Source organism: Eumetopias jubatus, unplaced genomic scaffold (assembly GCF_037043125.1).
Source record: "Eumetopias jubatus isolate StellerSeaLion01/CBP00866 unplaced genomic scaffold, mEumJub1_p1.0 scaffold_9, whole genome shotgun sequence".
Lineage (NCBI taxonomy): Eukaryota > Metazoa > Chordata > Mammalia > Carnivora > Otariidae > Eumetopias > Eumetopias jubatus.
In genome coordinates this window covers 106,456,956-106,474,584 of record NW_028274815.1, presented here as the reverse complement: position 1 = coordinate 106,474,584, position 17,629 = coordinate 106,456,956, and the positions used below count along the sequence as shown (strand labels likewise).

The following is a 17,629-nucleotide window of genomic DNA, read 5'->3' as shown; positions in this document are numbered from 1 at the left end:
GTGTTTGAGTCTGGTAGTAACCTGAGTAGGTAAATACTTCTCTGAAAACTGGTCAGAAGTTTCAATCAGTAAGAAAATCTCAGACAGGGGTGTCTGAGTGGCTCCTTCAGTTGAGCATCTGACTCTTAATTTCGGCTCAGGTCATGATCTCAGGGCCTGAGATCGAGCCCTGCTTAGGATTCTCTCTCACCCTCTGCCCCTCCCCCATTCACGCATATGTGTGTGTGTGCTCACTCTCTCTGCCCTTCCCTCTCTTTCTAAGGAAGGAAGGAAGAAAGAAAGAAAGAAAAAGAAAGAATCTCAGACATAAAATCCTTAGTAGGATAAGTTTTTAGGAGAGGGTGGTTTTCATGCAAATTGTCTGTAGGCTTTTGTTATTGTTACTATTTTAATTTTATTCATTTCTTTTTGAAATGCAGCCACTCATATCTCCAGACCTGAGACTGATGTACCCCAGAAACAACCATTTTTTAAGACTTTTCCATTAAATTACTTCTACCTATAAATCCTCCAAACACTTTGGTGCCTTTGCTGTTTATCCTTCCAGATAATTCCCTCTTTGCTTATTCTCTGAGGGTCTCCTCTGCTGAAAACAACTGAGGGCAACTTTTGGTACTTGAAAGGACAAATATCTTTTTCACTATACCCTTCGTATGTCAACATGCTCAATAATGAGACAAAGGTTTGAAGCCACCCTGTCACCTTGGGATATTGAGTTCAAAATGAGAAAACTCAGAGTATAGGTAAAAAGAAAAGTAATTTCTTAAGGAAGAGAATGCTAACATAACCCAAGCTTGATGTTGATTAAAAAATAAAATATAAAGAAAAGGTATAGTTGTAAAAACAAACAAAATGACTAATGGTAAGAAAGACAGTAAAATACAGTTTAAAAATTGGTATGATTGGGGCGCCTGGGTGGCTCAGATGGTTGAGCATCTGCTTTTGGTTCAGGTCATGATCCCGGAGTCTTGGGATTGAGTCCCGCATCGGGCTCCCTGCTCAGCGGGAAGCCTGCGTCTCCCTCTCCCTCTGCCTGCCACTCCCCCTGCTTATGCTCATTCTCTGTCAAATAAGTCAAATCTTTAAAAAATAAATTGGTATGATCAATCATCAAAAAAGTACATTAGTAAGGAACTTGTTTATTATATACTTTAAGCAATTTCTCTATTTACTTCCAGAATTACATAATTTTAAAATGTTGTGGTTTCTATTGAAAGAATATTTCTCAAATCTTACTGTGCCTGCAGTTCATGCTCAATACTCTTTGTTATTATTTATTGTATAACCGTCTCAGATAAAGAGTGACTTACAGAATGGTTTCTCAGATACCTGCTACTCAGGTTCAATCATCAGCGCCATCATTTTGCTAATCTGCCTTATCCTCCCAATCCCAGACATTACCTCCAAATACTGCATTCCACACTTCTAATTACATAAAAATCCATTGTTTTTAAAATTATATATAAACAGCCATTAGTGGGAAAACTTTTACAGAGATGCCACAAAGAATTGATCATCTCACAAATTCCTGTTGACCATACTTAACAATATTGTCTTTTTCCAGAATTATTTTCTTTTTTTTAATATTTTATTTATTTATTTATTTGAGAGAGACAGAGAGGGAGGGCATGAGCAGAGGCAGAGGGAGAGTCAGACTCCCCGCTGAGCAGGGAGCCCAATGAGGGGCTCAATCCCAGGACCCTGAGATCGTGACCTGAGCTGAAGACAGACGCTTAACCAAATGAACCACCCAAGCACCCCCAGAATTATTTTCTATTCTGGCACCTTCTCTAAGTGCTCTCTACTTGCCTTGCATTCCTATAGCTCAAGGACAACTCAAGTGAACCCCTTGACTCCCACCCCTAGTCCATACAGTTCTGAGAGATGGCACTCTTTAATCAATCACTATAAATAAGTGCACAAAAGTGGTTTTTTATTGTTATGTTAATCACCATACATTACATCATTTGTTTTTGATGTAGTGCTCCATGATTCATTGTTTGTGCATAACACCCAATGCTCCACACAGAACATGCCCTCTTTAATACCCATCACCAGGCTAACCCATCCTCCCACCCACTCCCCTCTAGAACCCTCAGTTTGTTTTTCAGAGTCCATCGTCTCTCATGGTTCGTCTCCCCCTCCGACTTACCCCCCTTCATTCTTCCCCTCCTGCTATCTTCTTCTTCTTCTTTTTTAACATATATTGCATTATTTGTTTCAGAAGTACAGATCTGTGATTCAACAGTCTTGCACAATTCACAGTGCTCACCATACCACATACCCTCCCCAATGTCTATCACCCAGCCACCCCATCCCTCCCACCCCCTACCACTCCACCAATGTCCACAATAGCCAAACTGTGAAAAGAGCCAAGATGTCCATCGACAGATGAATGGATAAAGAAGATGTGGTATATATATATATATATATATATATATATATATATATATATACACAATGGAATATTATGCAGTCATCAAAAGGAATGAGATCTTGCTATTTGCACAAAAGTGGTTTTAAAAGACATGAGAAGTCTTTTTTAGTCTCAGTAAAGTAATACAGACTGAACAGAAAATGTTCTGGTTTTAGGGACTGTGAGCCAGGAACTTCAGATGAAGACCAAATACATACGAAAAAATATATTTTGGTCATCTGCATGACCAAATTTATTTTTCTTATAAATCACAATATCGCAGATAGACTCTGTAATCATTGATTCAAAACTTGTGATTTATAAGTTTCAGATGGTTTCTGAGAATTACCTTTCTCTTCCAAGTATACAAAAAAAAATATTAAAAGTACTGATCATTTTCTTTTCCAATCTTGCCTCAAACATGTTCAAAAACTGTGATGCAAACCAACAAAGCAAAAAAAAAAAAAAAAAAGTGACAAAAAAACCAGACTCTTAAATCCAGAGAACAAGCTGGTAGTATCCAGCAGGGAGGTGGGTGGGGGGATGAGTGATATAGGTTAAGGGGGTTAAGTACAATTATAGTGATGAGCACTAAGAAATGTAGAGAATTGTTTCATCATTGTATTGTACACATGAAACTAACATAACACTGTATGTTAATTATACTTGAATTAAAAAATAAATAAAAATTTTTAAAAATCAGGATGCAATTAAACATATCACAGAACAGCTAGAATCATTCTTTATTAGCCTTCACAGAAAGTCCCTTCTTCCTGAACCTTTTCTTTTAATCTTTCATTAACGCTAGAATGCTAAAAATTTCCCTTTTTTGTTATTGTTTACTTTATGAAATTTTTCCTCTATTCCTCTCCTTTTCTAGGTCATGCAAATTGATGTTCTTGTGATAACATTTGATCTTTCTAGGAGGCTTGATGTACTTGATAAGTTCCCAACTTGTTAGTGGAGTTGAAGTTTTAGTTATATTGGGCACACCTTTGAGATGGATTTTTCTCTCTTCATAACTTACCTGAAAATGTTCCTCTTTACACAGCCAAACAGGAGGAAGTTTTATTAACTAAGAATTAATGGCAGTAAAATAATGGCAATAAAAGAATTTAGCTGGGAAGGTTTTGTTTATTTTCTTTCTTGTTTTTTTAAGTCCACTTTTTCTTTGTAAGGATGCTGTGAATAAAAGCCTCAGAAAAGAGATCAGAATAATCAGGTCCCATTGGCCCAGCATTTAGCTAAATAAATAAGAATATAAATTTATTCCTTGCTCAGAAGCTGGCTGCAGATTGGATAACTGATTGATTTGATGTTAATTTTCTGCATGGACTTCTTATTTCCTATGAGGGGAAAATGAATTCAGCCAAGGTGAATGAGTCCTGTTTTAGGTCTTACTTTCAATTTGGGAGGTTCGGAAACCTCCCAAATCTAGCAGGACTAGATCTCCAAGGGATCTTCACTTATGGTATCCCAAAGAATGGAACTTGCTCTGAAAAGACTGCAGAAGTTCTCTCTGTCCAAATCCCAGTATGTTCTGAGGATGGAATTGAAATGAACATATTCATGACAGGTGCTGCCATTTTGTCCAGTCTAACAGCCTATTTCTTTACAACGTAACTCCGTGTTGGAGAAGGTCCAAACTTTGACTCTCAGCCATGTTTCTGTCTCAGCCCTAGATATCATTATCATGTTTTGATTCTACAAGAATCACCTTCTTCATCTTAATGTGTCATGAATTGAGGAGAGAGATGAGATTTTGTATTTCACTATGTGATTCATGGGATGATTGGAGGAAATAGAGGGAGAATTATGGCACATAAAAATATGCTACTAAAGGACATATGACAGAAAGAGCTATTGACTGAGGACCATAATTCTTATTTTTTCTGGGTTTATTGAGGTATAATTACCATATGACATTGTGTAAGTTTAAGATGTACAACATGATGATTTGATGCATGCATATAATGCAAGATGATTGCCACCACAGCATTAGCCAACACCTCCATCACATAACATAATAACCATTTCTTTTTTGTAGTGAGAACGTTTAAGATCTACACTATTACTATCTTTCCAGTATATAATACAATATTATTAAATTTAATCCTCATGCAGTACATTAGGTCCTTAGAACTTATTCATCTTGTATCTGGAAGTTTGTACTCTTTGAACAAAGTCTCCTCATTTTCTCCACACCCCCTGCCCCTGGTATCCACCTCTCCACTCTCTTGTTTCTCTGAGTTCACCTTTTTTTTTAAATTCTACATGCAGCATTTGTCTTTCTCTGTCTCACTCATTTCACTTCATATAATGCCATAAGGACCATAAGACTTGAGTAAGAAATTCTCTCTCCATAACCTTTCAGCAAGTTACTTTACCTCTCTGGGCCATGATGGGGTTTGGGACTTCAATCATACTGTTTTTTTAGTAAGAATAAAAAGCAATTTTGTTCTGAAGCCTTTCTAGGTCTAATGCTTTTAAAACTATGCTACCATGTTGGAATTTCTAGGTATAGACTAACTTTTTTCAATGTTTATTACCCAGGACCCCAAATTACGTGAACTTTTGGATGTGGGGAACATCGGGCGCCTGGAGCATCGCATGATAACGGTGGTATATGGGCCTGACTTGGTTAACATCTCCCATTTGAATCTCGTGGCTTTCCAAGAAGAAGTGGCCAAGGTACAGTAGATAGAAACTTCTGACGTTTGTCACCTCACTCTGAATCCTTATGACATTGTACTGATGCCTGCAAAAGATTTTTTTGTCATATTTAATATGTGTTAAAATTACATCTGAAAATAAGTCAGCTGCCACGTAGAAATGTAATTCAAATGCTTCCAAATAATGGCATCTACTAAGAATTATGGAGATTTTTCATTAGGAATAAGGCATTTGATATAATTTCTTTGCAGAAGAAAATATAAGTGAAACCATTTTTTTATTTCACCTAAACACCTTGTCCTCACACATTCTCTCTTAGCCTCATCCCAAACCACTTCTGACCCCATCTCCTTTCCAATCCTCTCCTTGAGAGCAGATATCCTTGACAACTTTTAACTTCTTTTACTCTGCGTAGCCCCTAGCCCACCACCATGCACATGGTAGCTGCTCAATGAATATGAGAAGAAATAAAACAATTCCAAAACAAAAATTTCAAATAATGACAATAAATAACATTTATTCAGTTATAGATTAGAATAGTAAATTAGGTCCTCTCCATTAAGGACTTGCTAATTTACTAGCATAGCAGGCCTTTCAGATACGTACAGAAATAACTAGAATACAGGCAAGATCTATCAAACAAGAAACCATTAATTTCTGGGAACCCTGGACTCCACTTTGATGTTTTCTCTAGAATAGTCCAATTGCCATGAAAATCAGAGCACTGAAATGAACATATCAAAAGAAGGGCTTTCTTTTTTCATGTTTACAGTTCACAGGATTCTAATGATGATCCTTACCCTTCATACCTTCCCTTCAAGAATTAAGAATACGAATCAAAGAATACTTTTAAGTCTGTATGTCATATCTGTGCCATTATAGAACTTCTCGTGTCAAGGATCACAACTATGGGGTCATGTCAAGCCAGTCATCATTATGATTTATACATTTTTAACCCTTAGTGGTCTGACATTTCTTTGAGCTATACCAGAAGTAATGACCTGACCTCTAATTCTTTAGTGATTATGGTAGAGGCTTATTTCCAACATTTACATGACATCAACTTTACTTCTTACAAAGGAATGAATGAAATGCTAACCAGTTTTAACAGTGTGAGGTCTTTAGAAACTACTCTCCAAGACTGTGTTACAGACCTAGTCTACTTTCCCTCTGAAAGAACCAAGTCATTCATTTGTTTCTGTAGTATAACTTGCTTTGACGTTTGGAGAGACTTCAGTTTTATGGAACATTCAGCGTGACAGCGTTATATTTGCCTAGCAAGAATTCTTATTCTGGTGTACTTTTAGTAATCTGCGAGTTGTATATACTTCATTTCTTAGTATATGGATGGATGGTTGGATGGATAGATGAATGAACATGGATAAATAAATAGTAATGATTTGCAAAAATATTTTTAAAGTATCTTTCCCCAAATACAACCATATTCAGTTTAAAAAATAACCAATTCAGGAGATTCATTAACTCTCAGAAACATTCAATAAATGACAGTGACTTTCAGGGAAGTTTTTACTAAGAGTGAATATAGATTTTATATTAGAAACCAATCTACATATCTTATACTGCATTAAACCTTTGTGCAGTTACGTTTAAAACATATTCAATTTCCTCCTCTGTGCACTCCTACCCACTAATTTTCTTTGGGGATTTTGATTTCTGAGCCCTATAATATTCCCCATCAGGACTGCATCTGTAGACATTTTTTCAGCAGCAACTTGATGTTCCTGGTATAATTAATGAGGCTACAGAATATGTTTTGCTTTTCCTGCCTTCCCGGTAGGGTATTTTTTCCCCACTGAAATTGTTCAGCCAGAAGGTTAAGATTTGCAAACACCACTTTACTCTGAAAACTTACTTTCCCTCCTTCTAATTGTCAGTATTGTCTCATAACATCACACCTTTTATTTAATCTCTGGGGCCCATTATGTACATGATGCTTTGTGTAGTGCCAACACCAAAGGAGACAGCCTCTCTCATTATGTACAATGCCTGACAGAAACCTGAGCTGCTTTGAAACTCGAATGTCTCCAGAAGAAATTATTTACAAAGGGATTCTGGCTCATTCATTCATTCAACACCTATTTGTCGGTTGCCTTCTCTATGCCAACCACAATTCCAATGTTAGGAATACAACATTCTAGAATGCTGAGAGCCAGCATTCTGGGAGAAATAAACAGATAAATCACAATTATGAAGGAAATATATTGGAAGTTAGATGGAGATCTGTGTGGAAGAATAAAGCAGGAGGAGAGGGCATGAGTAGGGGAGATGGGGAAATGCAGAGAAGGGAAAAAATCTGAAGGAAGTTGCTCAATTACAACAATACCATAGATTTCTGAGAAATCCCTTGGATCAACTTTAAAAATTAATCAGAACTAGACCTTGAACTTTCCTAAATATATTATTCCAGATCTGCATGCTTTCTTTCTTACATAAATCACTTGAATTTGAACTTTTTATTTATTCTTTAAGACAAGTGACTCCTAAAAGATTGATAGGGGAGAACACCGTCTTTCAATTTTTCTCTCTGTAGTTGGACTAAAAATGTGGTATCTCTTGCAATTATACAACAGTCATAATTTTTGTTATGGAGCTTGACTTTCCAACCACTCTGTACCCTAAGAATTAGCTTTCCCTGCTCCCTGGAGGGGCACTCCTTTTAATGTGCCAGGGAAATAGATGATTTCACCTTTGCCCTCTGAGTCGCATACTTCTCCCTGCATCCTCAGCTCCCCTAGGGACCAATGGACATGTACACATTTATTACCCCCGGGAACTCCTGGACTTCTGTTCCCCTCCATGGGATGCCTGACCTCTCCCGGGGGCCATGGGGAGGAGGTGAATATCACCACCCTTCCTTTTACTCTTCTACCATTAACTTCCAATAGTTCTCTGCTGCCGGCTACATGACTTGTGTGAAGGTATCAGCAAAGGAAACTAGCCAAGGCAGCAGAAGTTGATCCTTGTGTTGTGATATGGGCTTCTGAAGGACTTTGACTTTTATTTTGAGGAAGATGGAAGCCATTGAGGGTTTTGAGCAGAGGATGGACGTCACCTGACTTAACCCTTTAGTCAATAATAGACTGCCTGGGGAGAGGCAATAATGGAAGCAGGGAGACCAGTGAAACTACTAAAATATTTGAAGTGAGTTGTTAGTGACTTGGACCAATGTGGGGCTGCAGAGGAAATGAAAAGGAGTCTATATATATACATATTTGAAAGCAGAATTGAGAGCAGAGGCTTATGAATTGTATGTTGCATGCAAGAAAAAGAGAAGAATCAAGGATGGATACTAGAGTTTTGGCCCAAGAGAAATACCACTTACATCATTGGGAAAATCTAAAGTATAACACATTTGGGGGTATATAGTAAAGGTTCAGTTTTTCATGTTCAGATTGAAATCATTATTAGACACTCAAGTGGATATGTTGAGTTGGATATACGAGTCTGGAGCTGAGTGCCAAATATAATACATTAATTTGGAAGTCATCAGGTTATACATAATATTTAATGAGACTGGATGAGATCAGCCAGGAAGTGACTATAGATAGAGAAGATGTCCAAGACCTGAGTCATCGCTACTCCAACATGAAGAGATTGAGATAAGAAAGAATCAGAAAAGGAGGCCAGTGAGGAGGCAGTGAGGCAGTATGTGTCATTGGAAGCCAGGTGAAGGAAATATTTCAGGGAGAAAAAAGTGATCAATAATAGGGTCAAATGCTGCCCAAGATGAAGACCAAGAATGGACCATTGCATTTAATGACATAGAGGTCACTAGTGACTTTGATTAGAGTAACTTCAGTGGAGTGGTGAAGTCAAAACCTATTGGAATGGAGTCTGGGGAATATTGACAAGAGAGAAAAAAAGAAGCCAAAAAGATTGCTCTTTTTGGGGCGCCTGGGTGGCTCAGTCGTTAAGTGTCTGCCTTCGGCTCAGGTCATACTCCCAGGGTCCTGGGATCGAGCCCCGCATCAGACTCCCTGCTCAGCAGGAAGCCTGCTTCTCCCTCTCCCGCTCCCCTTGCTTGTGTTCCCTCTCTTGCTGTCTCTCTCTGTCAGATAAATAAATAAAATTAAACAAAAAAAAAAGATTGCTCTTTTTTAGAAGTTTTGATATGAAAGACAGCAGACAAATAGGAAGCAAGATCCAGAAATGGTTTTTAAGATGTGAGAAGCAACAATATACAGGTATGCTAATAGGAATGGTCCCATAGAGGGAAAACAATGTGCCGATGTAGGAGAGAAGAATTGCTACAGCAAGTCCTTGAGTAGGAGATGCAGTAGGATCTCATGCAGAGCTCAGTGAACTACAGCCTAGGGGCTACATCTGGTCTACCACCTGTTTTTATACTTTTATTGGAACACAACAATGTCCATTTTCACATGGTGTCTATGGCTACTTTCTCTAGACAGAGATGAGTAGTTATGGCATAGACCATATGGGCCACAAAGCCTAAAATATTCACTATCCGGTCCTTTATTTAAAAAGTGTGTTGACCCTGGCCTAGTTCAGAGATAGAGTAGCTAAGCTCAGACAGGAGCAAGAGCATCTCATCAAGAAGAGAAGGAAGAGTGGAACATATTGGTAGAGATGACAGTAAGGGGTACACATAATGGAGAAAGTTGAAGACATTTTCTGATTGCCTTTACTTTCTCCGTGACAAAGGACACAGAAGTCAGCAGCTGAGAGTAAAGATGATCTGAACCCTCAAGTCTTTCTCAGCACCAGTTGGTGCATTTCTTTGAAGGTGAACAGGGACTGTGAAAGCAGATCATTCACATCAGCCCCCCAAATAGTGTTGTTTTGAGCATAGTAACCAGTTTATCGGATCAATACAGATTCTTCCATTGGTCAAGGAGCTTGAAGAAAAAAACAACTGTCTTCTACCTGCCCAATTCCAGACTCTCTTTTGAATATTCTGTTTTTCTTTGAGGTGAGGGGCTACTCAGAAAGAGACTTCTAGTTGTGAATACTACCCCGTGTAGTCATGCAGCTAAACAGCATTGCAGTCATGTCATAAAGAAGATTGCTCTGAGCCAGGGGCTGGGGTTTACAGGATTGCCTGGTGGCGTTTACCTTCAGGTTGCAGGTATTCAGTGTGTATATGTTGGGAGATCACTCGTCACTGAGAGAATCTCAGCAAGGAAGGAAATCTGTCTCATGGTTAACAAGGAGGATTCCCAGGGTGCAAAGACAGCATGTCTTCCCCCTGGGTTCTGCTTCCTTTCCATGGCTGGATCCCTAGGAGCTCATGCCCTCCCTCAACCTCCCCAACTCTTATCTCGTCTTTGTTCAATGCAATATATTAGCAGCATACCCTATCACCCTAAGAAAAAGGATTGGAGAGTTAGTCTCTGATATTCAGTCCTAAATAGTTTGACACTCTGATAGGCCCTCTGGATGGACATATTGTTGAACCACTGCCTAGTTTGGCAAATTTCCATCCAGGTGTTGCTCCAGTGTATGAAGATGCAGTGGACTGAAACAACAAGGATCCAGTGGGTTAAGAATGAGTTGCCTCATGACAGAATTCTGCAGGGGAGAGTTTGTGTTCATTTCTCTGCACAAGGTTTGGCAGATGCCATTGCTTTCCACCCTTAACTCTTTACACACTAAATTCTCTGGAACATGTATAAATAGGAAAAACATGCAACTTAGCGGGAACTTAGCCAGATTGTTTTTTAATTCTTCACTGAAAAGCACTGATTATGACTATTTTGAAGATTTTTTTTAAAAGATTTTATTTATTTATTTGACAGAGAGAGACAAAGCGAGAGCAGGAACACAAGCAGGGGGAATGGGAGAGGGAGAAGCAGGCTTCCCCCTGAGCAGGGAGCCCAATGCGGGGCTCTATCCCAGGACTCTGGGATCATGACCTGAGCTGAAGGCAGACGCTTAAAGACTGAGCCACCCAGGCGCCCCAATATAACTTGATAGATTTTTGAAAAGACAACACACCCATGTAAATAGCACCCAGATCAAGAAATAGGGCATCACCAGCACTCCAGTGTCTACCCTACTAACATAACCATAATTTTTTTTTAAAGAGAGAGAGCATGAGCAGGGAGAGGGAGAAGCAGACACCCTGCTGATCAGGGAGCCCCATGTGGGACTTGTTCTCAGGACCCTGAGATCATAACCTGAGCCAAAGGCAGACGCTTAATGGACTGAGCCACCCAAGGGCCCCTAACACACCCCTATTTTGACCTAGAACTTTATAGATTCGTTTTACCTATTTTTATAATCTCTGTAAATGGAATCAAGAAACATGTTTTCTTTCTGGTCTGACAACATTATTATTATTATTCAACATTATATTTATGAAATCCTTCTGTATTTTTTACATGTGGTTATAATTTAGTTCATTCTCTTTGCTAAAGAGTATACTATAATTTATTTATCTATTCTAAGGTTGATGAACATTCAGGCAATTTCCAGTTTAGGACTATTATAAGTAGTGTTGCTATAAACATATGCCTTTCTGTGAGATATGTGTTGCTGATCATAGATCTTCATATGTTCAGCTTTCATAGATAATGGCACTTTACCAAACTGTTTGAGCCAATTGGTATTTTAAACACTAATTCAAACATGCAAAAATAATGTTTAATTACGGATGTCTGTATGTTAATTTATTACATTTTGACGTCATAGAATAATGAGCTTTCCAAAGATATGCTCTAGAAAGTGAACATCAGCCTTGAATGGCTGTTATTTTAGACTTTCCGGGGAACCTCTGCCATGTCTTCAGCTATGAATGTCATAGAAAATATAGTTCACTCATTTTGAGGGTATGACCTGGAATTCCCTGGAAATTTTCCTTGCTTGCTTACCCACCATGCAAATAACTTGCAAGGTCTCTGAATTTCCTAACTAACTCTCACATTTCTTTCCTTATCCCTCTTCCCCCTGCTATGTTGGTCAAATTCTTGACAGGTCTCACCTATAGGCAACTTCTACCTACTTTCTTAGAACCCTCTCTTTGCTCTCCAACTATATGTGCCCATCTGCATAAGAATGATCTTAAAAAAAAAACCCTGAAACCTGATCATGCTTGAAATCTTTTTCATTGCTTATTACCTACAAAAGGAAGTTTTCTGTCTATTTCATTCATTCATTTAGTGAACAAATATTTACTGAAGGCCTAGTATGTAACAAGCATCTCGGTGGACACTGGGGATTGATTAGTGACCAAAACAAACAGCCCGTGTAGTTGCTGATAACTCACCACTTGGACCCTTGTACCATTCTGCTCCAGTAGCTCCTAACTACTTGTGATTCTTTCTGCCTTTATAATTTTAATTTTCGTGCCTTCTGAATTGTGTGCCTTGCTAGACTTCCCTTCTCCATTTTGTCCACTAGGAGAACTTCCAAGCTTCCTTAGGGACTCAGCTTAAATACAACTCATCCATCTCCCCCTCCATCCCATTATCTCCATGAATAATGGAGTTTCCTTCTATGCTCTTTGGTGAACCCCATGGATATTTTCTGTGTCATTTATCAAACTGTAATTATCTGTCAGTGTATCTGAACCCTACCTGGGATTTGTGAGCTACTTAAAGTCAGAAACAATAGCTTACTCATTTCTATGTTCCCAGGATCTAGCTTAGGTGTGTATAGTAAGTGCTCAGTACATGTGTGTTTGAGGAAACAAGAAAGGAAAGAGGGGAAGAGAAAGGGGAGAAGGGGATTTTGAGCCCTTGAAAACAATTGATAGATCATGAAAAATTTTAAGCCATGGGAACTTGGAACACATGTACTCTGATCTTCTCATTTTTTAGAGTTGAAGAAATTGAGGCCCCTTAGCTGGGGTTGCTCCAGGCCCTTTCTTCCCAGCACGGATCTCTCTCCACGGTTTGCCAGGGTTTTCAGTGGGAGTAAGGGATGGCACTAACCACAGTGGCTTCCATTCTGTTCATCTGTCCCAAATTCAACCTTGTTCCTGCTCATGGAGTCATGGTCCCTATCACCCTCCCACACCCACTAGTTACAATGGCTTTGAATAGCCAGATAATTGAGGCCTTTTAGGTGAAAGGTATGAGAGAAGGTGTTACGGGGGAGGGATGCTTTTTTTTTTAAGAAAAAAGAAATCATCGTCTACAAAATGAAATTGGAAAAGAGAAGAGAAAGAGGAACCAGTGAAAGGATCTGCCACAGCCACCACTAGCTATTCCTGATCTAGAACTTGATGAACTTGATTCATCAAAAACTGGGAATTCTCTTAGACATTCCTCCAAATTAACAGTGTATTTAAAACTGACCTTAAGAAACATGAGGTTCATATATATATATATGATATATAATTATATATATATATATATAATTCTGAGACATATACATTGAGATAAGAATTTTCAGACACTAATATATTCTGTACAAAATACGTAATTTATCCCTTTAACTAGGACCAGTTTATGGTGAGTGAGCAGTGGGTGTAGGTCTGATTTTCTTTAAACAAAAATGATTAAGAAGAATAGAATGAGGTATCATACATTGGTTTCAGCAGTGTATTTTGGAACATAATGGAAAATTGTGCAAGACCTCCTCGGGGGTAGAATATATATGCCAAAAGGATCGCCATTTACAAATGGATTATTGTGCTTTATGAGATCTTCATTCCCTGCTACTCCTCACCTCCTCATACCCGCAAAACATGCCTATGTCATCTTAGGATATTCCCCCACCTAACTGTAAATAAGGGCCAGTTTCTCACCAAGTCAATACACTGTACTATTGGTCTTGGAATTTTGTAGTCGTGGATGTCCTTTGTCTGCAAATGAGAATCATTCCACGTTCTGCATTTGTATTTTGGATGAGTGTGGAGCAGATGAAAGAAGCACATCCTAAACTTTTAAATTGTGAAAATGTCACCCATATGGAATGTCTGTACAAAAGTTTAAAAGTTCAAAAGTCAAAAGAGAGGCATTCATAATAAAAAGAGGAGGGAAAAGGCAACTTGGACATTAATCTTTTCGGAAGAACCAACAGCTGCTCTTCTAGTGACTGTGGTGGGAAGCGCCCCACCCTCCGCCTTTGGGTGTCTTTTCTGCATTCCTTAAGCAAGAGCTTCTTTTGAGTCAGGCTGTGTTCAAGGGATCCACACAGAGGAATGAATGACAAACTGCAGGGAAAATATATACTCTAGGGCACAGAAATGCTCGTGCTTTCAAAGTATGGGCTACTGTGAGTGCAAACCCACTTTTCCCCAGAAAGGAAAGTCAGAAAACTGCTTAAGCAGCAGTGTCTCCCCTTTCTTTCCAAACACTCCAGAACACAGAAATGACCTGCTGCCCCCTTGTTCCTATGCCTCCCTGCCTTCTGAGGCTCTCGGCTGATTAAGCCCCAGTTGTCTATCTGTGTGGATTGCCTTGAAGCAGGCACGCAGATTAAAACAAACAAACAGGCACACCTGGGTGGCTCAGTCAGTTAAGTCTGCCGTCGGCTCAGGTCATGATCCCAGGGTCCTGGGATCCAGTCCCACATCGGAGCTCCCTGCTCAGTGGGGAGCCTGCTTCTCCCCCTGCCTGCCCTCCCCCTGTTTGTGCATGTGCATGCGCGCTCTCTCTCTCTGACAAATAAATAAAAAAAATTAAAACAAACAAAAACCATAATATTTTTGGAAGGAAGAAGAGCTCTAAAAACATTTGGCTTCCTTGTTTAATTACTGGGGGAATATATCTGGCATCCTCTGAGAGTGGCAGGTTGATCTGTGCCCTCTACTGCCTTAATATCAGTTGTCATTTTTAGGTTCCAAATGCATCAAATGGTCCCAATGAACAAGCTGTCCCTGAGAATTAAAAAAAGAAAAGTTAAATACATTGTCAATAATTTTCCTAATGGCTATATAATGATAGTCATTCATTCATTCATTCAACTAATACTCAATGGCCTGCTGTGTACCAGGCATGATTTTGAGCACCGGGGATAAGCTAAATAGACAAAAATGATTGTCTTCATGAAGCCTACATAATGGTGGGGGTGGGTTGACAATAAACACAATAAATAAGGCAATAAGGCGGTGCCGGGTGCTGGAGAGAAATAAAGTAGGGAATGGGAATAGAAAGAGCTAGAAGGGGGGGCATATTTCAATTTTAAATAAATTGGTCAGATAAGGTTACACTGAGGTGATGACTTTTCAAGAAAACCTTGAAGATGATGGAGTGGGTCAAGTGGTTCTCATGGAGGAGAGTAGACCCTGAGACAGGTGTGTACCCGACATGGGATGAGGAAAAAGAGAGCAGTGAGAGATGAGTCAGAGAGGTTGGGAGAGGGGTGACAGGTGACCCAGATAGTGGTGGGTGGCCACAGTAAGAATTTGGCTTCATTTCCAGTGACACGAGTAACTTGCATCACTTTGAGCAAAGGATTAATTTGGTGTAATATATTTTAACAGGATTGACCTGACTGCTCTGTTGAAAAGCCATAGTAGGGATATGGAACAGAAACAGGGGAGAGCAGAGTGCTTGGGGAGGAGGTAGTAAGAAATGGCTGGGTTCTGGATATACTTTGAGGGTAAAGCCAAAAAAACCCACAGAACAATACTGATGGATTGGACACATGGCATGAGAGAAAGAGGGAGCTAAGGATGATGTCAGTTTTGCTGGTATTGCACTTATTGAGATGGAGAGCCAATTGGAGAGGGAAAATCAGAAATTTGGTTTTGGACATAAGGTTTAAAATAGTACTAGTCCAAAGCAGTAGAATAAGCACAGGTGTGACCTGCTATCTCTCTTGAGATACTATGAAAATGATGGTAAAGGAATAGAAATACGCAGAGATGAAGAGAATGAGATAGGTCACTACGAGATGACATATTTCAATAAGTTTGCAGAAGAAAATGAGGAGAATGCACGATGGAACAGAGTCTAGGTTCCATAGAGAACCATAGCCAACAAGGTCACTGAACCACTCAGAATCAGTGGAGAGAGGCCCCAGACTTGAGAACTACCAGCCCAGCAGAATAGGGAATAGGACTTGGGAGTGGAAAGAAGAGCGAGGAATTAAAGGAATACGGACAAAACTATCAGCCCCTCCACCTGGTCCTCTTGCTCTGCATCTAGAATAATTGATAGCCAATTACTTCCCAGACCAAAGAGCTGAAGGCTTTTGTGTGTGTGTGTGTGTGTGTGTGTGTGTGTGTGTGTGTGTGTGTGTAAGTAAACAAATTATTAGAAAAGAATCATGGTAGCCAACATTAGAGTCAAGTAGCCAGAGTAAAGCTCTTCTCATTCTAGAATTTATGGATATCATACCATAGTGGCTGGCACCCACATGCTTACCCAAAAAAGAGATCTACAAGCTGGTAGATCCCACTCACATACTCAGAGCTCCCAGTTGGCCCCTCTCTTGTCCCCAGTCTAAAATGTGAACTAGCAACAAAATGTCCACAAGCTATTGAGAAAGTCCACACTATTGACTGATGAAGGCGCTAAGGTGGACAAAATAAGAAATGATGATAGAAGATACAGGGATAGTTCAAGAAACAAATAAACAAAAAATTAAAACAGAAACTATCTTCAGAGAGAATTTTGAATATATCACATTCATAAGATAAGAATAAGATGCTCTGAAAAATAGGTAACAAAAATAAAGTGGCTTTTTTTGGAAATTAAAAATAAGATAATGGAACAAAAGCCAGATTCTGTCTACATAACTGTTGTAAGAAGAGATTGAAGGAAATCTCCCAGAATGGGGAATCAGGCAGAAAACAAAAAAGGAAACGTGAAAGACAAAAAGGTGACAATAAGAGAGAAAAGGTAAGGGACACCTGGCTGGCTCAGTAGGAGGAGCATGGGACTCTTGATATCGTGGTCATGAGTTTGAGCTCTACGTTGGGTGTAGAGATTACTAAAAAAGAGAAAGAGAAAAGGTAAGAGATACAGGCACAATCAAGCTAAAGAGTGCAGGAGAAAAGGAGAAAACAGAGGAGAGGAAAATACAAAAGACATAATACAAATATATATATATGAGCCAAAGACAGGTACTGTCTTGAAGTTTAAATAGCAACTAGGTTCAGGCAATACGAGTAGGAAACTGGAAGATATTAGATACATGTAAAAGGCTTAAATTTCTTCTCCCCAAAAGAAAAGATAAATGGAAAAGTATTATCCAAATATAAGCCATGCTAAAAGCACACAGGATTTTCAACAACTGAAGGAACAGCCCAAAAAGGATGTACGTTATCGTGGTATTGGGAATGTTTCCTTTTTTTTTTTTAAGATTTTATGTATTTATTCGTCAGAGAGAGGGAGAGAGAGACAGAGAGCAAGCGCAAACAGGGGGAGCAGAAGACAAAGGAAGAAGCAGGCTCCCTGCGTAGCGAGGAGCCTGATGCAGGACTTGATCCCAGGACCCTGGGATCATGACCTGAACCAAAGGCAGCAGCCGCTTAACCAACTGAGCCACTCAGGTGTCCCATGGGAATGTTCCCTTTTGAAAGCCATGTGGTTCGTGGTGTTGGAACTGTAACAAGTAGGATAATCAGAGTTTAATATATGAGCCTGCAGAAAATTATATTTGCAT

General features: G+C 39.3%; 1 protein-coding gene across 2 annotated transcripts in view; it reads left to right on the top strand.

Moving 5' to 3' along the window:
• Positions 1-17,629, top strand: part of PLCB1 (phospholipase C beta 1) — a 696,279-nt gene that overhangs the window by 454,707 nt on the left and 223,943 nt on the right. For both annotated transcript variants that reach the window (XM_028112967.2, XM_088026705.1), the window contains exon 4: positions 4,970-5,107. In XM_028112967.2, coding sequence (XP_027968768.2) covers positions 4,970-5,107 — 138 coding nt within the window. The remainder of the gene's footprint in view (positions 1-4,969; positions 5,108-17,629) is intronic.